Source organism: Scleropages formosus, unplaced genomic scaffold, assembly GCF_900964775.1.
Source record: "Scleropages formosus unplaced genomic scaffold, fSclFor1.1, whole genome shotgun sequence".
In the NCBI taxonomy this organism is placed as follows: domain Eukaryota; kingdom Metazoa; phylum Chordata; class Actinopteri; order Osteoglossiformes; family Osteoglossidae; genus Scleropages; species Scleropages formosus.
Window position 1 is genome coordinate 45,831 of NW_021641054.1, and position 27,639 is coordinate 73,469.

At 38.5% G+C, this 27,639-nt stretch overlaps 2 protein-coding genes across 2 annotated transcripts in view; one reads left to right on the forward strand and one right to left on the reverse strand.

Moving 5' to 3' along the window:
* Positions 1-1,421: 1,421 nt before the first annotated feature.
* Positions 1,422-8,603, forward strand: LOC114909806 (protein shisa-6-like; the record flags this gene model as incomplete). Its single annotated transcript, XM_029249616.1, has 2 exons — positions 1,422-1,574; positions 7,607-8,603. Coding segments are annotated over 2 exons (755 nt in total), but the record flags the coding sequence as incomplete, so codon positions are not given.
* Positions 8,604-16,917: 8,314 nt separating this feature from the next.
* LOC114909805 (dynein heavy chain 9, axonemal-like) overlaps positions 16,918-27,639 on the reverse strand; it is a gene marked incomplete at its 5' end in the record, with an annotated part of 69,299 nt that continues 58,577 nt past the window's right edge. The window contains 3 exon segments of the mRNA XM_029249615.1: positions 16,918-18,229; positions 22,080-22,469; positions 24,188-24,370. Of these exon segments, the coding sequence (XP_029105448.1) occupies positions 18,002-18,229; positions 22,080-22,469; positions 24,188-24,370 (801 nt within the window).

Genomic DNA, 27,639 nt, shown 5'->3' on the forward strand with positions numbered 1-27,639 from the left:
CCACCCTTTTTGTATAATTAAATTCTTATACTTCTGTTCTCCATTTCTTATTTTCGATTTTGCGGTGACACATGATTTTGTGACACACATGTTGTAGTTATAAGGATATTTGGCTTTTCACATCTCACTGGTTTTGTTAAACCTCTGTGGTTACGTAGCCATAGCAGGACAAATTTTCAGTGTGAAAACCAATTTGTAAAACCCTTTAACTGAATCAAAGAGGAGACTGAATGGATTCAGTAATATTCATGGAATCCAGTGAAACATATAGAGAATTTATTTGAGCGACTCATCCATTCAGCTGACGCTAGACGAAGTAAACTAAAAAAAGAAGTAATTAAGCTCTGACAGGAATGTACAGTGAAGATAAGGCCCGATATTCGTCTTTCAAAATCGTACCCTGTAATAAACTAATTAAATTACAATGCAGTGAAAAAATTGCTTTAAGTCTAGACTCTAATGCTTTACTGATGCAGGCATAGCACAAAAACCATAGCGTAACTGTATATGTTGGAAGAACATGATTAGACTGAGTTTTTGAAAAACCAAATAGTAGTATACTGTACTTGCCCATTATCTTATTTATAGCTTTGTCACTCTTGGGGTTTCTTTAAGTCAGTCTAGCAGTAGTGATTATTTACATCTTTTATCAATATATATAGCATGACGGATACGATTTTGACAATAGCAGCGTTGATTTGAACACTGAAACAGTGTGCTAGAACTGCATTTTTTAAATTTTTGTACACATGCAATTGGGCACTTTAATAACTGCATTTTGTTGTTTCACTCTTGATTTTGTTTCCTTGGGAAATAGTAAGACCAGGTAAGTTTAAGATGCACCTTTGTACATGTGCAGTGCAGTCATCCTCCTCCCAGAGAGTCGGTGGTGTTTTTCCACAGGGTTCTGATGTTTCAGGGACATCAGCGGACTATTCTCCTGGCATCAGCACAGCCCACAGCCCACCTTCCCCAGCCCTCATGTTATAACTCCTGTGTTGCACATGGTGTTGGTGTTGCGTGCCCCCTTCGTCTGCAACGGCCACTGGGGCCTGTTTTGATATCTGTGCACTTAATCTGAGTCCCTTCACCCTTTTCCACCCCCAGCACCCCCTCTGCACTAGGCTCATCCTGCTGCTGAATGACAGACATCTGCTCCCTCAGGGTCTGTCCCCACGTCTCTTCCTGCTCCAGTGTCATGTCACACTGCACCGCAAAGCTCTGCCACTAAAAGCACAAATGCATGAGGACAGAACCAAACATCATCGATCCCAGTGCGGTGCAGTGAGATGAGGGGCTGTGCTTGCATGCGGACCTGCTGGGTATCTGAAGTCCTGGTACCTTTCAGGTGTCCCCCAAAGGCTCCTGGCCAACGATTGCAAAGTGGTCATGATTTTCTGATCTCTTCTATCTCCCTGCAGAGAGCACTCGGATGAACAGCATCCTTACCTCACAGACGGAGCCGTACGATCTCTCCTTCTCCCGCTCCTTCCAGAGTCTGTCCCACCTGCCCCCCTCCTACGAGTCAGCAGTGAAATCAGACCTAAGTAAATACTCCTCTCTCAAGAGACTCAGTAAGTGTAGCCTGCCTTCATTACACACACTGCAGCATGCTGCTCCATAGTTGTTACTTACATTGTCAGTACACCAAGAAAAGGTATTTACTGTACGCACATGGGGAAACGGACAGAGGCGGTGAGACAGCCATTCCTTTTTTCAGAACTTCAGAACAATGAAAAAATTAATATCAGTTTAGGTCAGCAAACTCCAGGAAAGCTTCAATAGTTCACGTTTACAGAAATCACAAGAGTTCCAGGTCAGGATAAAAAAAAAGTCAGACAAAACCCAAGCCATTATTTTGGTGCGAGATCTGTACGTTGTTTGAATTGGAGGTGCTGAAACGGAAGATTTCCCGTTCAGGTAGGCAGCGGCACCAAAAAAGCGTGAGCCTTTTGAATGGCCTGCTGCTTGTGTTTTGCAAACAAGACAGGCGTTCACCAAAAGGAACTCCAGTAGGTAACTAAGCAGTCATTATACACATTAAACATACTGTGAAGACCCATCTGTACAAATTGAAATGCTGCTAATGCAAGCTGCTTAGAACCATAATCATTCATTACAAAACTCTTTGGCTCTTGCATTTTGCCAGCAGTGCCTGGTAAACAAATTTAAGCTTTTTCTTACAGCAGCCAAATGCTTTGCATTAATATAGCCTTCATTTATAAGGCCAATATGATAAAGCCCCTTAATTTAGTACTAGCTACTCTGTCTTATAAGCAAGTAGATTTTGTGCATAGCTTTGAATATATTATCTGTTAGCAACTGAGGTTTGCTATTTTCTGATTTCATCTGGATTGGAAAGACAGGGGTGACTCAAGTATTCATCTGTTGTACTTTTGTTCTATAGTTTTTTGTAATTTTATTAGTACTGTGAAATGAAAAGTTTGTCAGTGATTTTTAACATATGCTTGATATACATTTCATTCAGTTAAACTGACAAAATGATGAGTATGATTAGTAAGTTATGTGCAAATTACAGGAACAGTTTTTTTTTTAAATTTAATTTAATGTTTTTTCTGACTGGGGGAGGCTGGCCCTGTGGTGCAGCGGGGCTTGGCTGGGGGAAGCCATGGGGTGGGTCTCGGGTTCGAGTCCTGCCTGGGGTGCCTTGCGATGGACTGGCATCCTGTCTGGGGTGTGTCCCTTCCCACTCCAACCCTACACCCCGTGTTGCCGGGTTAGGCTCCGGTTCGCCGCTGTTCCGCTTGGGACAAGCAGCTTCAGACTCTGTGTGTGTTTTTCTGACCATGACTTGCCAAGGTAGAAATATAGAGCAGCGGTTTTTGCATATACATAGTCACTCTGGTTTGTTTATGTATCTTTGTAGACACAGATAACACTCTGATGAAATAAAATTTGAAAACATGACAAGAAAAATGTTTTTTTTTTTTTTTTTTCCCCCCACTTATTTTTCTTCCTGAGGCAGGCAGTGTATATTATACTAACGTCCCCATGTGGTACACTTTTGCTTTTTTACTCCAGAAGTTTGTCACATGTTTTAAAAACATGTACACAGCACTCACACATATAAACACAACAAATGAAAACCCTGGGGTTTGTCAAGGTTTGGGATTCAGGCCGAACAGTTATTACACCGCACAGTAAATGAATATAAACATTTGGCGGCTGAAGCTATTAATTAATTATGTATAAGATCCAGCATCTCCTTACAGTTAGTCATATCGCTTTTATACTGTTGTTTACAGTTAACTTTTAAACAAGAGATTCTGCCTAAAGGAAACAGACTTTAGTCTATTTCATTCAGACAACTAAAATGCGATGAAGTTTTCTTTAATAAGAAACATAACTGAACAGTTCTGTTTTTTGAAGTACTGGAAGGAATGTCATTTTGAATTAAACAAAACTGACAGTCCCAGATACTAAACAGATTGTCTTTAAATTAAACATTACCATTAATTAAGCATTCCTGAATCTGAGATGGAAAAATGTTACAAGAGCAAATTTACTTATTAATGCATTACAAATTAATTTCAGCACTTACAGCGTTCAGTGTATGATTCATTGCTGAATTACCTACACTTCATTAAACTGTTTGCTTAGGATTATATTTTATATATTTGCAGTCTGTATTAAAATTAATGTTTGACCAAATGTGAGAACATGCAATTATGCTTTCATAATTTTTTTTTTCTTCTAAAGACTGAGTGGAAAATAGGTTTGTCTGAACACATTGCAGGAAATTATCTTGATTTTTAATGCTTTTTTAAGATTGCCTTTCATTTTCTGCATTGATGATGGTGAATATTGTCCCTCTAAGAAGCATTTATAGTTTCCGTGTGTTAAAGTTGTTCTTTCTAAAAATCCACACTTTCATGTGTTTGGATTAAATATTATTTTCAACTTGTGTTAAGGATATTATGCTCCGTCACTCATACACTCACTGTGAGTATCCGCGGATGTTAAGACAGGGTAATGGTGATCCAGACTTGTCCTGGGGGTATAGTCAGGGTACACCCCAACCTGGACACCAATCCATTGCAGGGTAGGAATTTTGATTTGTCCTCCTATGTTTAGGTGTAAGGGGCATGGTAGCACAGCGGGTTTGCCTGGGTCCTGCTCACTGGTGGGTCTGGGGTTCAAGTCCCGCTTGACGTGCCTTGTGATGGCCTGGCGTCCCGTCCTGGGTGTGTCCCCTCCCCCTCCAGCCTTATGCCCTGTGTTGCTGGGTTAGGCTCCAGCTTGCCTGGGTGACACGGTGGCAGAGCAAGTAGTGCTGCTGTCTCACAGTGCCTGGGTGGTGTGAGAGAACATGGGTTTGATCCCCGCTCAGTCTGTGTGCACGTCTGCATGTTCTCGCCATGTGTGTGGGTTTCCTCTGGATGCTCTAGTTTCTTCCCACAGTCCAAAGACATGCTGTTCAGGTTCCCCATAGTGTATGAGTGACAGAGAGAGAGAGTGTGTTCCACTGATGTATGGATGAGTGACCCAGTGTAAGTAGTGTATCTAGCAGTGTAAGTCACCTTGGTGAATAAGGTGTATGGGCTCATAACACTAAATGGAATTCACTGGAAGTTGCTTTGGAGAAAAGCGTCTGCTAAGTGAATGAATGTAAATAAGTATAAAGAGACATGGTGGCACAGGGTGTTCAGAGTTTGCATGTTTCCTGCTGTCTTAGGGCCCCCCAGACATGCACAACAAAGGCCCAAGCATACCACCTTTGATCCTCCCTCACTTTGGAAACCATCTAAGTGATTGCTATGAGTCAACTTGATGGCACATCCATCCATATGTGTTTTTATATTTTTTCCGCATGGAAGGAATTACAATAACAGTACTGTAAGGTAGTATATAAGGTAGACGTAGGTGATCACAGAGGGCTGTGTTTGTGCAGAGATTGTCTTTGCAAGCTCAGCAAGTCGTGTTTTGCTTTGAAGGGTCTGAATTGACAGCTCTAGATGCCAAACCCCTTCCTCTTGCACAGTGACCAGTAAATACTGTATACACACACACACACACACACACACACACACACACACACACATACAGAGGCAATCAGAGGGAACTCTATCTGGCAGCTGCTCCTTCCGCGGTCTCCTCTGGCAGTCCACATTTTCTTTGAAATCAAATCGTTTGCTGTTGCAAATATCCAGAAGGCTTAGCTACTCATGCTTCACTCCAGTTGTTTCCCCCCCTCCTCTTTTGTCAGACATTGCTGTGTTGTGCTGGGAGGGGGAAGTAGGCCTGCATGTTCACAAAACTGCAAATTGCTGATATCTACTGTATAAGATCTAGAATATGCCTAAAGACAAAGCTGTTAAGGAAGCCACAATGTATGCAATGATTTTCCATTATTTTGTAATATTACATATTATACATAATAGTGCTATGTTAGTATTGTAATATATGCATGTATGCATATATTGCATACATGCAATACATGCTGGGAAGCGTGGAGGTGCGGTGGCACAGTGGTGCAGCGGGTTCAAGCCAGGCTTGGGGTGCCTTGTGATGGACTGGCGTCCCGTCCTGGGTGTGTCCCCTCCCCCTTCGGCCTTACGCCCTGTGTTGCCGGGTAGGCTCCGGTTTCCCGCGGCCCCGTATGGAACAAGCGGTTCAGCAAGTGTGTGTGTGTATGTGTGTGTGTGCAATACATGCATCTTATTATGAGGGTACATACATATACTGTATACGTTACATAAATATATATTTAAACATATAAAAATGCACACGTGCAAAAGAACAAATGTTTGTATGGCTTTTACAAAAAATTGGTAAAATTTAAGAATGAAGATGATGGAACCATTCATAAATGATCTAAACCAAAAAATAAGTTTTTGCAAGAGGAATCACATTTTATTTTGCTTTTCTCTTTTTGTTCATAAAATGGATTAGAGTAATTTCTTGGACAACAGTGTTAATCCTCCTACGAAGAAAAGAAAAAATGAAATTACTTCACCAATTCATCTCATAACAAGCCTTATCTAAATCCCCTCTGAAGACCACATTCTAATTGATGCTTCACAAGTAGGCTGTGTGTGATTAATGTTCTTACTTGAGTCTACTGATGTTTGAGATCTGTGACTAACTCTGATAAATGCGCTCCACAGCACGTTCACTGTAGTTGGTAATGCAATGGAAGCGATTACATAATTACCCACAATTTCCACATTTGTTTTTATGCAGTATTACCATCTTTTTTTTCTTATGAAGGTTAGCTCTTTATCTATGGTGAAGATAAAATTACAAATTAAAATGGGATTTTTTTAACATGTGGATGTGGGAAAGTTTTTTTGTTTTTTTTTTTCTGATTTTTCTCCAGAATAACTAAATATTTGTACTTTAAATAGTTTGACCTTTTATTAAGAATAGCGCAGTAGTAACATTTTCACTCTTCATGGTTTTGACATCTTCAGTTACAAGACATACAACCGCAAATAGCAAAAAAACTGACAATATTTTGTGGAATAGCTAAGAGGATTTTACCGAATGCAGAGTGAAGTGGCTTCTGGGAAGCATTTCAATCTATGGGTTGCTGACTAATGATCCCATCTTTAAAATATAATTGAGAGCAAAAGAACGAAAGTATCTGTTTTTAAAATGTGTGAGCAGGCTGCAAATTAAGAGTTAAAGAAAGCAAAGCAGGCTTTCGATGCCATAGGCTGCCTTTCTCTGAACTGGATGTAAAAGAGTCACACGCTGACTGAAATGTGTTTTTCTTATTATGAGGGTGTGTAGAGTGCAGGAGAGCCGATCTTTGTGCTACATCTCGTTTTTTACATCTAAGATATGCTTGGAACTACATGATGCTCAACCAGATTAAGTTCTAGAACCTGTGTACCAATAAAGGATCCTTGTTAAAACGTACACAGCGATGAAGAAGAAGGGCAGTGCATGCACATGTTAAATCACGTGGCTGCCACTTGGACATGTCAGATGCAGTTCCTTTCCAGTCTGAAGTGCTGGATTCACTGCTTTGAGTCACTGCCGCAATATTGTGTGACACCGATGTCCCCGACTGAGCTCCTCAATGCGTTGACAGTCTCTACTCACCTTTCTACAGTCTGCTTTTCCTCTTGCATCTGTAATGTGTGTTTATCTGCCCTTTGACCTGGAGCAACATCGCATCACAAGACAACTCCTGAAGCTTCTGTTGTAGCGGGATGTGTTTCTTTGTTTATGTGCCGTGTTGCTTTCCTTCCACAGGCAAAGCTGGATTTTTCCAAATATGTGGGACCATTCAGACAATATGACGACGTTTGGTGAAGCGCTGCAGCGGCTCTCATTGACATTACTTTTCCGTCATGCCTTGTTTACAGTCTGTACTAATGCCCAGGGATCGTGTCGCATGGAGACAACTAGAAATGAGTTTGATTTAATCTTTCAAGATAAATGTCATGACCTTAGTCACAGTTATTCCATATCTGAAAAAATGCAACGGAATCTTAATGAAAGTAAAACTAAACAGTTTTATCTCTTTTTGCCACTTTTGTATGCACCTCAAGAGGGAGAGCAGACCAGCAGGGTGAGACAGGTTTGTTCGGAATGTGGTTCTCCCCTAACGCGCTGGCTGTGTCCCTCTCCGCAGCTGACAAAGACGTGGACGAGTACTATTCACGCAAGAGGCATTTGCCGGACCTGGCGGCTCGCGGCACGTTGCCTCTGCACGTGATCAAGATGAACCAGGAGCAGCCGGCCCCATCGCAGCGCCAGCGACCTCGTCGCGTCCAGCGCGCCATGTCGCAGGACCGAGTGCTGTCCCCAGAGCGGGGCCCGGTGCCCGAGTACGAGACTTCCCCGTACAACGTGTCCCCCTACGGCGGCCGGATCCTTTCCGACGAGCAGCTGCTGTCGGCCGAGCGCCTGCAGTCCCAGGACCCACTGCTGTCCCCCGACAAAATGATGTCACTGAAGCGCTCCAGCTTCCATGACAAGTCCATGTCACGGGCCCTGTCCCACACTGATGTGTTCGTGCCCACCACGCCAGTTATGGACCGCTACAAGATGACAAAAATGCACTCCCATCCCAGTGCCTCAAACAATGCGCAAAACACTTTAAGTATGAACCAGACTGCCTCAAAGAGGCAGGCGTTTGCCTCCAGACGGACACACACGGTGGAGCAGCTGCACTACATCCCAGGACACCCCCACCACTACCGCACAGCAAGCAAGACCGAAGTAACTGTCTAAGCCCAGGGACTCTCACATCAGACCACAGCAGAACCGCAGCAGTGATGGTAACGGCAAATGAAGATGGGATCATCGGCGGATCAGAGCAGTCCCAACAAATTGTCATTTTGAGGTACTGGCCACGATAGGGTGAGATGATTTTAAGTATATCAACAACAACAAAATTGTATTTGTTTTCAGCACCAGCTTTCCAAATCACCCAGTGTTGCAGTCCTGATTTTACACACACACACACACACACACACGCACACACACACACACGCACACACGCACACACGAATGCACGCGCACACACATATGCACACAAACACAAAGCAGTATGTGTACGTGGGTGGCTAAAGGATGCCTAAGTCAGATCGGACAGTTCCTGTGTAATTCAACTTCTGAGTGCAATTTCCAAGGGCTTTATACGTTGACACATAGAGAGCGATGCATCAGTGGTTACTGTGTGAAAGGAAACTTGATTAAGGTTGTGGAGCTAGAATGATACTGTAATAACTTTATAAATATATAAATATAATATATTCTATTTGTACTTCCAGTCCTAGGTATAGCATTAGAGATTCTTCATTAAATAAACTGGTGTTAGCACTTCAATTGGTGCCTCTCAAAAATGTACCATTTCAATAATGAAGTGGCTTTGTGGGTTAAAAAGCACAATCAATTCAAAGATTATTTTAAAATTTCCTTTGAATTCTTGTTTTCTTTTTTTTTTTTTTGGTAATGGCTAGCACGTGTCAGCTTACTATATAAAAATTTGCAAATTTCCTTTGCAAAGATGATTGTAAATAGGCTATACTAGCAGCAGTAAATGGGAGAGTGTCAGTTGGCTTTTGTACTGAACATTTTTTGTAGTAGTAGTAGTTACTGACCACAATACCAGATTAGGCAAGCCACTAAACTTAATGAGATCATATAACAAGTAAGTACAATAATGTATGTCTGTCAGTTCATGTCTTTGTAGAATGAGAAGTGAATGAATGTGGTCAACCAATTATATACTACTGTTGATATCCGGCTTTAGACTGTGTCCCTGTAACTCACGAGGCAGGTGAACATATTATGCTTAGTGCAGTAGCTTCGAATGTTCCATAATTATTTTGTCACTATATCACATTACTGTATGTCCTATATGTATATTTAGCCAGGAAAAGCTGCTTTCTTTTTATCACATCAATAACTGTGTTGTTATATATGAAATACTGCATATGTCAAAAATGGATAATTATTGTTGTGTAATGGTTACATTGTTACAGCTGTCTTGACATAAATTAAACACAACAGCAAACATAGTATTTGAAGTACAAAGAAAGGATTAAAACTGTGAAATATTTGTCCAGATGTTTTAATTAAAGCAATGCCTTATATTATGAATCCCAAAAAAAAAAATTCTTAATTTTATTACTATACTTAATAGGCTAAAATCATGTTTCTCAGTTGTGATGAACACTGGCCTTGAACTTTCAGTATATTTTCTAAGAGTGACATTGGGAGTACCAGCAATATGTGGTTGATAAGGTCACATATACCTCAGATTTTGGATTGGATAGAATTTTCTAAAAAAACAATGCAGAGGTTATTTGAATAGTGAAATTTGAATAGTGAGATTTTTACTCATGAAAAGAAATTCTTAATCTTTGCTATATTTGTACTTCTGAATTCTCTTTCAAAATGTTAGCGAGTGTGTTATCAGTCTTGTTCAACGGATATGGCATATACACACAGTTATGCTTGAGAATATAATAATTATACAGTAAAGGGTGCCTATTCTATCAGGGTAGCATCCAAAGCATACAATTCCAAAAAAATATGCTGATTTGGAGTGGAGCTTGATTTAATATAGTGTTTTGATATGCATCCATCCAAATTCAAGCTCTCAATTGTGAAATTGGAAAAAAAGGTAACAGTCTGCACTCTGCAGGCTTTACAAATGATTACACATTTTAGCTGTTTACCATAGAAACAGCAGTGCTTTGTAAAGAGACAAGCTCAAAGAGTGAAACGCTAAAATCATAACACGTTTTGTCTCACCTATTCTCAGAATGAGTTGTGCTAGAGAAAGGGAAACTACAAAGGTATAATATTAACAATAATATTTGTCTTTCCATTTCTGCAGCAGAGATTATCACTAAAACATCCCATTTTGATAATGATCAGTATATTACCTGCATTATTACACAACTCTTTGTAAAGAACTTTCAGCCTTATCCCCCAGCTACAGAAGAGCTTCAGGATTATTATATAAAAAGAGGTTTACAGTAATATTTTCTCCTTAAACTCCAGCAGGCAGCTCAAAGGGTCTGGCACTGTTGCTATGGTACAGCTATGTAGGATGGATTGATTCATCTTCTCTTTAACATCTGCTTGGTAGTAAACAATTTACACATCATTTTGTCAATTTCTTTTAAACAAAACACTTACAGTGTTATATGCATACTACTCAGCATCAATATAAATGTAGCATATAAAACCCAGGACTAGTACATTGTGCTGTTCTTTTCATATCAAATAAATACTTTTTATATGTAAAATGCACAAAAAATGCTTAACTGTGCGGCGGGTTAACAAATCTTCAAACGGAGTTGTAGATTGTCAGCTGTGGGGAACCCAACGAGTACTTGACTTACAGACACTAAAGGTTGCACACACTGATTAGATCAAAACAATTACTTCAAAAGTCCAAATTAAAAAATTATAAAGTCAAATGCAATGGTAATAATGACACAAATTAGCATATTTATGCTTTGTTACATGTATCAGTTAGTCTTTGCATGGAAAAACAATTTCTGCCAGGCCTTGCAGGAATGTTGTCAGTGGGATACAAGTCGAGAGTGTGTTTCATTGCCATGCAAAGAGATGTAAGCAGTATGGCCCAGTCCAGTGCTAGCTCCATATTCCATAGTTATTTTACGTTTTTTAACACCTTGTTACACTATATTCTGTCCGATATACATGGCCATTCAGGACATGTTCTGCTGTGAACTGTGAATTTAAAAAAAAACAAAAAAAAAACAAACAACAAACAGCTGAACATATTGGCAATTTGTGTTGCCAGTTCTAATTCTGTTGATCACCTTGAGCTTTCTTTATAGTGCCATACTGTCCGAATGAGGGAAGTCCAGTACGTGCTCACTGGAACGGTGTCTATTTAAATGCAAACGATATCTTTCTCAGAAAACAGGAAAAAAAAAAAACTATAATGAAAAATCTCGATGGGGATTCTGCAAATCTGCTAATCTGTTGTTTAAAAATTATATTCATGGAGTAATAAAGCATAATAACACGTAATAATGCAGGTGAGATTATGACACAAATATTTTACTAATATTGCTAAAGAAACACTCAAAAAGCAGTATTACTTTTTGCTCACTATTTAGTGCCAAGAGGTCATGTTTCCAGTCAGTGTTTTGTTGTGAAGCCTGTAATGCAGCAAAGGGATGTGTGGCCTGTAACTGTGTTAGAATTGTCTTAAAGCACCGTTTGCTTACCATACATGATGATTCAGTAGGTCTGAATGAGTATCCACATATATGATGGACAAATAATCATCTTAGAAAAGTCTCTTGACATTAGACACCATGGGTGCTTTTTTGTCTAAGATAAAACGTCTTCATGTTTCCTATTGATAGTTGCATACGGTGTCACAACATTTTCTAAACCAAAAGACACGGCTGATATTTTAGACACTGAGGGAGAGTCCATGTTGCATGTTTAGAAAAAATATATTGCCAGCCAGACTTTAGGAAATGTATTGCACATAAAATAAAAACATGAACAGATAATTAAGAGTTATATTTTATATAAGATATCAAATACATATAGCTTTGATTTGAAATTTTGTCTCCTGCTAGTAGGATTGTGGGTTTTCAATTCCAATCACGTCCTCCGAATCACCGTGATATACTCATGGAATTTTTTTATCCATTTGCTTTCTGGTAGCTACTGTAACTAACTTCAAGTATTACATAATTAGAGACTTTGTAGTAAATACTCACTGGCTTAAAAAATACTGTAAGTATGTAGTCTGGGGACAGTAACTCTAACAGGTATGGAGGTTTTGTGTTTAGGTCAGTTTTTGAAAAGTGTTTATGGTAGAATTGAGAACTGAAGTATCTTTGTGTTTGTGCACAGAAATGGGTTACGTTGAATAAGCTTAAAATAATGGGCAGTATTTGACTGTTTCTCTGTAATTTTCTTGTTGTTCTAATATACTTAAAGCACATTCTGTATGTACTGTATATTATAATCAGTTTAGTAAACCTTGAGTATAAAAGACTTACCCCACTTTGCTTATTTATAGTTATTTATGGACTGAAAATAAAGCATATAAACATGGCAGCAGTAATTTGTTAAATACTTTTAACTAAACCAAACAAATGTTTAATGTATACTTGCAGCGGAGTGAAAATCATAAAAAATTACAAAAATCTATATTTATTTATTTATTTATAAATCTACCCAATCATACAGTCAACAAACCCAGAGCTCATCTCACCCTTGAAGACAGGTCTGGAGTTACTTTGCTATGAATATTTCTGCATGGAAGTGTATAAAGGCAAAGGGACAGACTTCTGCACCCATGCCCCATATGCCACAATATCTTTGGGCATCATTTTCCCACCACCCTAAACCAACATCTTTATTAACAGTCCATTGTTTATTTACCATATTGCTTATGAGTATTTGTCCTCAACCTTAAATGTTTCAATGAGAAACATGCACTCATTTGCATGCAAGCTGTACCATAGCTAGACACAAAGCAAAAACACAAACAGAACATTAAAGCAAAACAATTTTTAAAGCCATACAGATTAATAAATACTAACTTAATACCAGGCAACGCAACTGCAGACCTTCTTTAAATTCATTGAAGTGAAGGAGTGTGAACACATTCCTCACAACATGAAAACAAAAGCTTGCAATTGCATTTCTTTGCAGATATTTGTAGTTAATAGTTTTGTTTTCCAATTTGCACAAATCCCATCCTATCTGCATTTAGATGGGAATATGACACAGCAATTAAATAGTATGTGCAAAAGGGAAAAAAAAAAAAAAAAAAAAGATTAAGCTCTGATCTGTAGGTGGGAGAGGAGTGAAATACATTCCCTATGAAGTCATCATCAGCACTCATACCCAGAGAGCAGGCTGACTGTTCACCATAGGTACATGATGGGCGCTCTCACACATCTCTCTACCTGCTACTGTAAGTCATGCCTTGGAAAAGAGAGACCAGAGAATCGACAGGTAAGTATAATGGGAGTGCATGGATAGTAAGACACCTATCCTTCTACGCACTTTCAGACTAAAGGTGCATTGTGCTGCCAAAATTGTTAAAACCCACTCTTTCCTGGCTACATTTTAAAGCCAGACATTCAGCTGTAAATTGAAAAAATGTTTGGGATAACTTATAAACGACCACATATAAATAGGTAACTTAAAAAAATTCTGTGAAGGCAACACAGAGTATGTGACAAGTCGCATGGCACCTGCACCTTGGCTTCAGCAGGGCTATTTCTGATTTTAATTATGCAAATCCTCCTCCAAAGAGAAGAAAACCTGATGGGACTACGGAGAGGAAGTGTTTGAGAGACAAGATGACACCAGCACAATGATGCTTCGTTGTTTCCAGAAAGGCAATTGTTGAAATCAGTCTCAAGCGGAGCTTTTATATTCATCGGGATGAAATTTTCACACTGCGGCACACACACTAATACGACACCTCAGCTGACGTGCCACTGCAGAGTTTCCCGCCCTTCAGGCTAGCTGTGGTCACTGATGCCAGGCCTGTGCTCGACTCCATCGAGTCTGAATTGTCTGGAACTGCACGTTAAAGCAAAGTGACCTTGGGGTGATCTAGGAAAAGCAGGCAGACACTGATATGGGCAGGAAACAACTGATCTTGTTCTGCATCTCAACTTCTTAAGGGATTGTTTAATTATTCATGGAAAGCTGTCTAGATTGCTCCCTACTTGGCAACACATGTTGTTAATTTCGTTATTTTCTTATGGAGACAATATTTTGCTGTCCCTCTTCTCCCTGCGTTACCTTCCAAGCTTTGCAACGCAATCTCTCACACTGGAACCACAAGGTATTCCTCATAAAATGCAGCCCCCTAGTTTCATTCTGCTCAATATACGCAGTGAACCCTTCTGATATCTCAATATATGACCATCATATCAACAGAAAATTGCAGCCAGCCTCTCTTGCACCATTTTAATGTGTACCACACACACTCAAGCACTTTTACATTGGCAGTTACTCAGAAACCGACCTGTAACCTAGCAACCAATGGTCCACAACGAAAAGGATGAAAGTTGCCTTCTTTCATATTCAGAGCATGATCCTTGGATGGAATTTCCTCCAGCCAGGGGGCCTTCTTCTACCACACAGACAATATGGAAGAAGGTCTTATAACATATCCATGTGCAGATCAGGTTTTTTAACCCTTCAATCTGTGTAACTATAATTTAAAAAAATTTTTTTCTTTAAAAATTACCAGTTGATGAATGAGTGAATCACCATGTAGACGAATATCAAAGTGACATATTTAATTTGGGTGGATATATAACTTTTGACCTCCATACTGGCATTTAATTTCGGGTGGCTAAAGTTAAAAAAATGACAAGGTTCAACCTATGGGAACCAGGTTACCAATTTTGCTTTTGGCAAATGGTTTATTATGTGACATCACGGCTGTATTTTTTAGTAATAAAAACCGCAGATTATCATAAGTACCTTCAGCTAACTGAAATCTCCAGTTCTCTTTGGCAAAACATTAAATATATATCTACATTTATCAAAGGTTGCACTGTATACGTCCATTATTAATCAAGTGTGTTCGGTTTGGTCTCTGAAATTAGAAATGTGCACTAAATTACCAAAGCAGCCATAGTAGCTTTATGAGCTTTCATATGTTGAGAATAACACATGATTTCAGATAATACAGATTTGGTTTGAATTCTGTGTTGTAACCAATCATCTGCATTTGAAATGTTAAGCAGCTCTAAAGCAGGGGGACGCGGTGGCGCAGTGGGCTTTGCTGGGCTCACTGGAGGGCCTGGGGTTCAAGTTCCGCTTGGGGGTGCCCTGTGACGGAATGGCGCCCCGACACAGTCTGAAACAGTTTGTTCCAAGCCGGGTCATGGCAAACTGGATCCTAACCCAGCAAAACAGGGCTTAGGGCTGGAGGGCGAGGGGACACACCCAGGATGGGATGCCAGTCCAAGCAGGACTCAAACCCCAGACCCGCCAGAGCAGGACCCGTCCAAACCCGCTGCACCACCACACCCCTTTAGAAAACCTGTATAGGTCTCTCTAAATAATACCACAGAAATTGAAAATGAAAGATAAAGGTGCATTATGAGGCAGCATGCAGCATCTACAGTTTGAGACATATACTTAAATGTCTCCCAGAGTAGACAAAAAATGAATGCCTGGTTCTCAACATTTGAAAGAAATGTATTTGAATAGTAGTGTAGAAGTGGTGTTAAAAATCATACAAGCTAAACAAAGAGGTCCAGTCCACATGTCTGACCATTTACATTTACATTTTACATGTATTCATTTAGCAGATGCTTTTGTCCAAAGCGACGTCCATCTCAGCAAAAGTACAATTTATGCATTAGAGAAGGAAACATAGCTGCAGACATGGAAGTCTCAAGCAAACCTAGTTTGTTCCCTACCACTTGCTGCACCGAGGTTCATCGTTCAAGTAGGTGCATAAAACACAGGATAGACAAATCCTGATACCCTCCTACCATTTTTTATTTTTTTTTAATGTAACACAAGCAAGCATATACAATGCCGGAGTAGTGGCTGATTAAAGGCTTTATCTGATAATGCTCATGAAGTTACGGTGCATGAACATTTACACCGTACATGAGCTGGAGAGATCTTGGGCGAAATAGGTCCGGCAAAGGTGAGTTTTCATAACCTTCTTGAATGTAGTCAGTTTCCGCAGTTCTGAGTGGGAGGGGAAGATCGTTCCACCACAACAGAGCCAGAACCGAGAATCTCTGTGCTTTACCTTTGGTGCGCGGGACCACCAAACAAGCAGAAGTAGATGAGCGAAGGGGTCTGACTGGGGTGTAGCAGTTGATCACATGGGAGGACCATTGCTGTCACTGCCAGTCTTGTTACCTACTTAAATTTAAACTGAAAAATCACTGCTCTTTCTGTTTTGAACTGAAAGGACTTCCAAAGTTCACTTTTAACAATCACCTCAAACTCTGGGTAAGATGTAGAAGGAAAGGAAGTTCAAGTTTCTCATTAAATGGAAGCTGGAGTTTACAGAATGTGTAAACCCAAGAGTTCACAGAGCTCTACATCATGTCCACTTGTATAATCCTCCTGTGGTTAGTTAACTAAATTGTGGTGGTTGCTGAATAAAAAAATGTCAGTCAAGAACAGTCATGTGAAAAAGGGCTGTCGAGGTTTCCAGATCACTTCCTTCCTCAAGCTCACATTGCTGATATTAATAAATTGTTGTAAATTGCACTAGGTGCTGAAATATTGAAGCCTCGATTGTTCTCAGCCTTCAGGGTTTAAGAAGTGAAGTACTACGTGGTTCTGAGAAAGCTTTCTTTCCATACACTGCTGTCTCAAAAGTGTATAAAAAACAAAGTTAAAAGAGCTAAACAGCAACTAAAGTTTGAAAATTAATAGTTTCATTAAAACTTCTGTGCATATGTATATAATGAATATGGTCAGAGGATGTAATTATGTTGTGATGTGTGAAAGTCAGTATAAACACACAAAAAACACAGGTTTGTCTTTTCTCATATAGATTTTCAGCTCTGCTAAAGGAAAATTGACATTGCATTGTTTTAGAATATATAATTATTCTTATTAGAGAGTTATGCAGACAGTCTAGTCATCTTTTCTGCGTTTCTGAAGGCTGATCAGATCTTAGGGTAACAGAGGCACGATATTTTATTATATTGTTATATAATTGCCCTAGCAAAAGAAAAAAACTTAACAGTATAAAAGCATGAAAAATGTAATAGCTTAGTATGCAAGCACTCTATGTTGCTTGGGACAAATGCATGGGCATATGAAAGAAAAATAAACATTTTAGTAAAGATCTTTATCCAAAGAAACTTTACAATGATTTACACCCATCTACAGTATACCGTTTTGTATTCTTACACTATCAGTTAAGAGTAAATACCTTGCTCAACAGTCCAACATGAAGAGGTTTATCCAAACCAGAAAACCAATATGCTACTTCTGTTGTTTTCAAGTGTCATTATTACCACCTTTCCACGTGCCGCCCCATTTTTACATAGCCTCAGTACTTAATCATAAACCTTCAATCATCATAAACCTCTTAACATACATGTTTTCAAAACTACACCAAATGAAAGTTGTTTAGTGGTAATTTGGAGCAGCAGTAAACAGTGGTTAGAGCCACTGCCTTTCAAGTAAAGGCCTTGGTGCCCTAGATCACTGTACTTACCCTGAATTTATGAAGTAAAAACTCCCTAGCCATACAAATTAAAAAATCTTTGTCAGCAGCTTAATATAAAACCCAAAAGGTGTCAACTAAATGTATGAATAATTTGCAGATTTTGTTGTACAAGTGGAAAATCCTCATTGTTGAGTACAAGATTATATGAATCATGCATAAATTAAAGATACATATAATCATTATGGAGAAGGAGTTAAGCATAAATTAAGAGAAGCAACTGATTTATGATTTTTGAATGAGGGGTAAAACATTAGATAAACAGAATTTCCTTGAACAATAATGTCACGTGCTATAAAGGTGTCAAGAGATCTTATGTCTCATGCTCTAAACCTGCAGCAGCAGAGCAACACCAGCCAGGGTCCACTTGGATGGGTTCTCCTTGGTCTTCAGGTTGAAGGTCCACACAAACGTAGGTCCTCTCTGCCGAGTCTTGTACACAGGGCATTGATACACGTTGCGAGTGTCTTGCTTGTCAACGGGAATGGCTTTTATGAAGATGACAGGCATTGATGGAGTCAGCTCCTTCAGTCTGGCTTCTGCCATTATCCCTGTCTTAGTAAGAAAACAGGCAAACGGGGCATTACACAAATGAGAGCTTTTCATTTAAACAAACACCAATTCCTGTTTTATAAAGTCAATATGATGCTATTTACAATGTTTCCCATAAACCATAAGTTCATTATTATTATTATTATTATTATTATTATTATTAAAACATAAATTATCAGTTACACAGCAACAAACTACTGGTAAGAAGCTGGGCTAAAGATTTGCAGAATCAAATCCCAAAAGGTGTGAACTATAACAATGTGCGGTTATCATCGCCTTACTGCTAGACTTACTAAACCCTGTCCTGCCTGCTGGTGTCTATAAGTGTTTTATTATCTTTTATAATCTTCAGAAAATGGATTTAAGTAACAAAAAATGTCATCTGATAAAAATCTTTACAATCCAATTTATTCCTCACAGAATCAATATTCCTCCATTAGACTTATAACAAATATTGCTGCTGATTGCATTTTGTCCAGCTACATTAGGTGCTTATTTAAAGCTGTTTAATTTGACAAGCAATTTTCAAGGAGATAGTGGTAGCCCACAGAAGATTCAGAGACAATAAGTTGCAGGGCTCTTGGTATCCTTGAAAGTGGTGAAAGTTAATAGATTTTGAATTGAAATCCTCTTGCTTAATACAGTCTATAAAAGAAGTGAAGCAGAGGACCTCCTCTCGATAATTAATCCTCTCCCACACACTTTCACAGATGACAGGCACAAGAACTGACCACTAGACACACATCTGCAGTGCCCACTTCCCTGGGAGATGACAACAAGATATTGCTACAAACTAATCCCTTCACCCGGTCCTCCCCTCTTCTTTTATGCCTTTATGTCTAATATTTGTATGGTATTTTCTTTGCAATTAGCAGTTTTGAAATTTACAAATAATATATTTAGATTATTTTTTTTGCTGCTTTGAATTCCAAAAAAAGGCAGGTATATGGGAAGGAAGATTAAAAAAGAGAATCATAGCTAACATAACTGCTCAAAGGCATGTATTTGCATTTTCAAAAAAATTTAATTTGGTAGCCAATTCCATTTTTTGACTCATGCATTTATTTTAAGGGTAGTAGCTTTGTAAATTAAACGGAAAGAAGGGGTCCTTTTATCATAAGAGAAAGTAAAATGCCTTGATTTAAAGATTTCTTCTGATATTCTGGACTCAGTTTTTGAATTATTTTTGAAACATCCATGTTTAAAGATAAGACAGGAATTTTGCATGTTTGGTGAAAAATGTATAAAGCTTGGTGGCTCACTAAGCCATCATTTAAGCCATTTAACAATGTGTTCTTTTTTTTTTCTGAGTGTATGTGTGTTTGAGTGTGTGTAGGTAGTGTTTTAGCATTACGGGTCTTTGCTAAGAACACACTGAATATACTGTACTAAGAGAATGACTTTTGATCCATTTCATGTACACATGAAAGACCAGCTTTCATTAAACTATACATGTATGTGTGTACATTTATGAAAACTGATCAATGCAAGATACATTTATCCTCTCTCTTTTTTTTTTACAGAAAATACAGAACTAGTTGAGTATAATTGTATGAAAGTTTCTCCAAGTCCAAAAATCTAGCAAGATGCTTCCAGTTTCAAGTCCATTCAGTATTCTTGCAGTTCATGATTAATTCATGATGCCACTGTGGCATGTTGGTTATCACACGGCAAGTGCAATGGTGTTCTCTCTCCTGGAATCATTTGCCTGTAACACAAATTCCGAGTCCCAGTTTCTCCTGCATCACTACATAAAGCAGCCTCAGTTCTAAACCGATTTACCCGTTGAGACCTTTCGTGGACTCTTATCTGCAACAGAACACCATAGGCTGACAATGCTCACCTTGTTGCTCATACAGACTGTGTCTATGCTCTTGTATCTATGGGTCAACACTGCTGCAATGCTGATTACATACTCAATGGTTTGGATGACATCTGCCAAGCACTGGGAGGAAGTGTGCCACTGTGATGAGTGCCTGAACGGACCCCTGTACCTTGCTAATATAGCTGCACGAGTGAAATGTTCATTTCAGCTTTTCCACGTTTTCTCTCTGATAGACTTAATATTTCACAAGGTACAAATCTGCCTCCTTACAGCTGCTTATGACCAGTAACAGTCCTCTATGCAACGTACACCATGTTTTACTTAGACCATGTCTACTTTGCTGGACACTGCTGGCTTAGACTAATTTGAATCATTATGGCTTGTTTCCCGTGGTTCTTCACTGTACAATGCTACGGAAAAATGGCGGATGCTAAAAATCCCTGTGGACGGATGTTCTCTTTCCATTTCTCTGGCAGGCCCCTTCTTTCACTACTCCTTTCCATGCTTAATGCAGATTTTGTACCTCCTCTACAAAAAAGTGGACATCTCTAAATTGCTTTTCTTTCCATCTTCTCTCCTTCTTAGTTTTGTGTCACCTAGAAGGAACACCGAACATGCTGAGACATCTGGTGATAATCTCTTTTCCCTTGATGTGTTTTCCCTTATGTGACACCGACCTCACTCATCAAATCTCGTAAACCCACCACACAGCAACAGAATCCCATTTTGTCCACCCTCCTCCAGGATGTAACCTGTTATATCATTCCCTTTATCTTCTAAGTAACTCAGCTCCTCTCTTACTGCAGGCTGCCTTCCCTCAGGTTTAAGGCCAGTAAAAACCCACTCGAAATCATCTGTACAGAATTGCCTCCAAATTTCTCCTCTTCATATTTTCTCAGAAACAACAAAGCAAGCTTTTCAACAACCGCCTTCATTTTCTATAAACGACAAAACCCAAAATCAATGCCAATTTAGCTTCCAAGAATGCCCTCCAATTGCTGATTATTGTTTTTCAGTTGGTGGAATGAAGACTTATTCTCATTTGTAATTATGCTCTGCAACATATCTTTAGCTTTTACACTCATTCATCCAATCAGCGTTATGGTAATAATCTCGACTTTCCATGTACCTAATGACCTCCAAAGTAAATCTGACCTCAGTCAAATCTTGCAGGAGCACTTTTTTGCCATTCAACCTCAAGTACTGATCCTATATTTCATGAGTACTTTGTGTTCAGCTGCATCAGAAAAGTGAAAAACACATTTATAATTCAAAAATAAAATAAAATAAAATAAGTAATTATTACAGAAACTAAATTTTCTGAGGAACAGCTCATGAGGTAAAAGCTAATCGGCATAAACTAACTTCTACTCTTAATGTAGACAGATATAATGCACAGAAAATAGTCTGAAAAAGTCTAAAATATTAAGCCTTTAGTCAGAGATGTATACAGGTGTTTCTATACAGATATATACAGAAAAAAGATATCTGTTTAGAACTCAGTTTAGATCAGATCATTATAACTTTTGGCCTCTAGCAGCAGATGCTAAATCTTAATATGTATTTACTAAAAAGGTCATGTTTTCTTTAGACATCCTTTTTGAATTCTCAGGATAAACTTGGTTATATAAAAGAAGCAGTTATCATAAATCTCTGACTTTTACAGCTGTACTGGGATATTCCGCATGGATTTGTGCTTATATTCACTTTTACAGTTGGGTAAACTGAGGCAGTTTTCCCCTAAGGCCGAGAAGCAAACTTGCTTTGACATCTTGCTACTTTTCCTAATATATGAAAAGCAGCCGGGCTGATAATTAAATTTTGCCTGTACATACTGTTAGGCTTATTAATTAATATGCACATCGCAGATGCCTGAGAAAATTTGAATGTGTATATGTTCTTTTAAAATTGCAAGTGCTCAGAAAGAATGAGCGGTGACTCCACTTGACATTGATCCCAGTGACTAATAAAGCAAATGAGACCTTTGACCAATCTAGAACAGTAGAGAGCTTGAGGCTTGCTGTATACCTGGGTATCCCAACGTGCTCCCTCCATGAAGAGTCCGTGTATGTAGGCTCCCTCACGTGGCGGGCTGCTGAAGTCCTCACGAGACTTCTTGGTCACGTCACACTGCAGGCACATCTTGTCCAGGGGCCACTCATTCTTTCGGGCCATGGACTGCATAATAGCTGTCAGGAAGGACTGTGGATTGAAGAAGCCAGCCAGCCACACCACTGAGGGCAGGGTGAAGTCTGATGTCCAAGTCTCCAGTTCCTTAATGCGGTTGAGGAGGTCCACAAACCAGGCGCCGAGGCCCGATATTGAAGGGTAAGCCCGTTTTGTCCAGGATTCAGGCACTTGGTCAAGAAACAAAGCATTCTGCAGGTTCTCCATGTCACTTGTCATTGTCAGCTCTCCCTTTAAAAGGAGAAATCACAAACATTTTAAATAAAGTGCTGAACTAATTGCAGATCCTTGTGTAACTGAATAATTTAGAAATTACTTGTCATAACAAAAGAAAAAATAAGAATTCAGAAACCCACAAGCAACCTTTTTACTGTTTTTCACTAGGGAACAAGAATCCCACATGCAGAATGAAAGATCAAACCACCAGGAAACGTGGGAAAACAGGTTACAGGGGTTCTAAAAAATAGTTATAGAAGGAGCTGCATATAAAAAAAAACACAATTTCAACTATAACAATTAGAAAAAAACTGACTCCTTATGGCTGTGGTCATTGTTCATTGCCTTACCCTGAATGGTAAATGACAAAAGCTAGACAATAGACTAAAGCTAGAATTCACCATAAGTCAGTTTTAACTGTAATCAAAGTTTAGTTTATATTACCAACAAAAAAATAAAAAATAGGTCTTGTACCTTGAACAGGACATTACTGGAACACTCTTAATTTTACATATTCCTCAACAGCTTTAAATATATGCTAGCAAGGTTTGAAAAATCAAAAAAAAAAAACTCATGAGAAAGAGCTACAGTTTCAATAGTAAAAATTGTTTTTGTTGGGCCAATGCATATTTTACTTTTTAATGCAACACGTAAACAGTTTTCATGGGAGAATGGGCTCAAAATAGCATTTTTGTTGCCAGATCCGTGACATTAAGTGCGGCATTGCTGACATTTATCTTTGCCGAAGCCACTGGGATTTCAACAGTCAAACTGGGAGCATCTGCCTCTGGACACTAACTTGCGCTACACTAACCTTGCAGATTTCAAAAACAGAACATTAATATTCAGCTTCTGGCCAGGCCTCTGAATTTAGGTGTTACATCAGTTTAAGGTATATATACTATTATTAAATTATGATATATGGGAGGACATTTTAGTATTCTTATATAACATTTACATTATATATTGCTAATACAGTGTGAAAAGAGGGAGGATACTGGGACCTGTTAAATTACTTGAAAAGTTAATATGGTGCATTGTGTGGTTTGATTGAAGCTTTTGTCCTGTTTCACAAAAGACATCTGTTTTGATAAAATGTCTTCAGAATAAAAAATTTAAACACTAAAAAGCTCAGACTTCTGAGCAGGCAAAAAAACTGAAAAATCACATTGTGAAGTAGGCTGATGACTGATGACTATAAATTATAAATGAATAATAATGGACAAAACTGTCACTAAAAAGTGAAGTGTATGATTTTTTAATCCAGTAATAAAAACAATTGTTGTCAGCAAATTTTCAGAATATTGAACGTACACTGTTATGAACACAAAGGAATACCTGAGAGCTTGCGTAAATATTTATCATTTGACCCATTTATGTTCTTTTGGGTTAAAATAAATCTTTCTGAAAAGATGAAATTTCTTATTTAGTTAATAAAAAAAAATGTTTTAAAATGAACCATCCTTATTGGTCTTGTCTTTATGAAAGTTAATGACAAATTAGTATTTGACACAGAAAATGATATAAGGTTATTAAATTTGCATCCACATAGGGAAAATGCTGCTACTTCATTATGGATATGATATTTTGTGTAAGAGTGTTAGCATCTGATTTGGTAAATAAGTTCAATAAAACATTTTAATATTGCCACTGGCCAGAAACACTGGAGAGATGGTGTCCTGCATTGCTTAGCCACTGACCACCGTGCCTGGGAGGATTAGGAAGTCACCTGCCTTCAAACCTAGATTGAGTTCCTTCAATGAGCGTTTGATTTCCTGCGTGAGGAAGTTCATGCGCTCACACTCTTGGAAGGCAACCACAATGTATGGTGTCCGGTCCTCCACCTTCGACATCAGCTCTGGCAAGTTGAACTCCTCATGCAGTTTCTCCATGACATCATCCAAGACTGCCTTCACCTGGTGGATATCATATTCTTTTAATATAGCTTATAAATGTGAAACATATTACTTATAATTAGTTATTATACACACTTGACTAAGATCTGATTATGTAATTTATTACTCATTATTAAACAAGCACGAAAAGACAAAAGTGAAATCAATTACACACTAGAGAGATTTGTTTGTTTTCAATGGGGTATAAAAACACATACATTCACAGATCCACAAACATTATTAAATATCCATTATCAGCTCAACCAACTGTATAAGCCAGTAATTGCCCCTGCAAGTTACTAGCAAAATGTATTATTAGCTAGCATACTGCATCAAATGAGTGATGTGACAACTTGGTCTTGGTGTGTGAGGCAGAGGCTGATGTTGTCAACACACTAGTGGCCAATAACGCACTCTGGCAGTCCTTTTTCTGGACAATTTTGATTATTGGTTTTCTGTTCTTTTGAAATGTGTTGAGGAAAAACATCTTATCATCCATGAATCTGTGAAACTGGACAAAGATATGTTTCCCAGCAAAATACCTCAGAAGGTAAGTGGATGGTGGGTTTACCAGTATTGTCTAATAGAGCTGAAGAACACATGGTAAATTCATACTATTGCCTTAGATGAACAAATATAAATATTTGAGGGCTCAGGTTACTTAGAGTGATTGCAAATTCAAGAGCACTTACCAAAGCAAATTTGCCCTGAGCCTCCGCTAGCAATTAGGAACTGCTAATTATTCCAACATAATGTTTCTATAACTACTTCTATTGGACAGCATTATACAACCTAAGAGATGGCAGAATATGGTGCAGAACAGCAGGTAATTGTACACTTCATTAGGAAAAGAGCTGTTAGGAAATTGCTAGAAACAGAAGCTATATAAATATTTAATATATTTTAGGGTTAAGGATGCTCAATAGAAAAATTACCTTGTTACCTTGTATCTGTAGTCACAGGAAAATACTACAAGATTTTCACAATTGCGAACTCCTCTATAATTGCCTTAGAATGTGAGCAAAGTAGAGCAAGATTTGCACAGTTCTTTACTTACCCATCAGGTGCTGTTCAGCTGGCAAAATCTTGCTCCATTAATATTAGCAGCAACATAATTGACATAACCATGTTGCTTACAGCATTTGGGTTTTTGGCCAAAGTGAACAGCAAGTGGTTTACATTTACATTTTTGTAATTAGTGACACTTTTCTTAAATTGATCATTCTGTTGGTATATATTTTCTTAGATTTTCCTCACTGTAAAAATCAGGAGAGCCTGATCTTAATTCACACATTTGTTAAGAACAGAAAGGAACAACAGCAACAATTAGCAGGACATTAAAGGGCAAAGAAAATTACCCTTAGACTAGTCAGCACCACGTTGCAGTAAATAAATAAAAGCTACTGAAATAGTGAAATTATAACGATAAAGGCTGCTGATTTCAATATCTGCTTTGGTGCCAATTAACTGTTGTGTGTACCCATGCCAACAAGACTTTATAGCAAACTGATGAGAGGGAAAGACTGAAATTGCAATAAATTAATCCAAATACAATTTATGAATAGTTCGATACAGCAAGACTACTACAATATGCCCATAATAAGAAACTAGTGAATACTTTTATTAAAAATCATCAAAAGGAATGTTGGCTTAATATCACAAACTGCTGAAGGTTGCTTTGGTTTTATTACAGTTTGATTTTCAGCTTCTATTGTGTACCACTTTGAGTGGGAATTATGCACTTCCTTAAATCTTGTCTTATGAATGTCCACCTACACAACACTTTATTATTTGTGAAAATACATTATGGCTGCCATTGCTCACAACGTTTTGGCCACTATTCCATTTTATCATCATGTTTTCAGCTCTTTCCATTAGCAATTTAAACATAGACTGACTTGATGCTTTCTCACAGTAGTCTTTACACAATCAGCTAACACAGCTGGAATCTAATGCTGCCACCATCTAAACACAGGACACAAGTCATTACAGCTTCCAATTCAAATCCACAAAAGAGGCTTTTTTAAAATAGTTGGAAAAAAAAAAATAAAGGGAATTTAATTTGAAAATTAAAATGAATTTCTGGTAGCAGTGGGGAATGCTGGGAAACTGCCAGGTGTGTTGCACACTAAGAGGCAGAAGGGAACCTGTTAGTTGTGAGGCTGAGTCAGAGCTCAGAACAAAGAATATCAGTGGAACCGTTGATCACGTCATATAAGTGAGCACGTTTCCAAAGAAACTAAATTTGAGTCACAAATTTGCAAGAGACCACTGGGATTGTCTTTCATCCAAACTTCACTATATAAACCATGATGAAAGAAATCACTCTTAGCGGTATACAGGACACAAAACTACAGTAAAACAGTATCTTAAGCGATGTTAAGATATTTATAGCTAATAACAAAGTGCTGCAACTGATATTTTCTATTTAAGTTTTTATAACTTGAATTTGGAAAGAAATCAGATAGCTGTGGGCAACCAGTAAATGCTGACTAGATCTATAAATCTGAAAGACATCTTCATGGTAGGTCAACAATTTGTTGTGTTCCTTTTCACAATCTAGCAGAGTGCATTACAAACCTGATAAAAGGGTGAGATGTTGAAAACTAAGGCATTAAATGCTTTCTCAAATCAGTTACAAGAACATGGTACTGACAAACACCAATACAAAGTCCATGAATCTGTCAATTGTAAAGATGAATGACCCTACTCTTAAACCTAAAAGGTCATCTGTCATAATAAATTCAGGAACACTGACACATTCCCATCTTTTATTTTCTCAAATGTCAGCATGGAGCAAGAGAGTTCGGGTATAGGAATTGCTTCAATATAATGTACTGGGCCATTGTGACTCTGTCCTTAGTCAAGAAACATACAGACAAGATAAACCCTATAACTCTAGTGGGATATGTGTGAGACTTATTACAAAGCTGCAAGAGAGACATGTCATATCTTAGTTTAAAGTCATGTACCTCACTTTTAAAGAACAGCAAGGTCTGTTTTTTGGTTCCACTTATATTTTATACTTGTATCACTTATTTTTTTTTCACTAAAATGTAGTGCTCAAGTTACCATAGCTGGTATTTTAGATGCAAATCCATTCCATCCATTGTCAACAACCGCTTTTCCCAAGTGGGGTCGCAGCAAGCTGGAGCCGAACCCGGCAACACAGGGCGTAGGGCCGAAGGGGAGGGGACACACCCAGGATGGGACGCCCCGCCACACAGTGGGCACTACCTGAAACTGCCATGCCACCACGCCCCCCCCAGATGCAAATCAAGTACTACTAC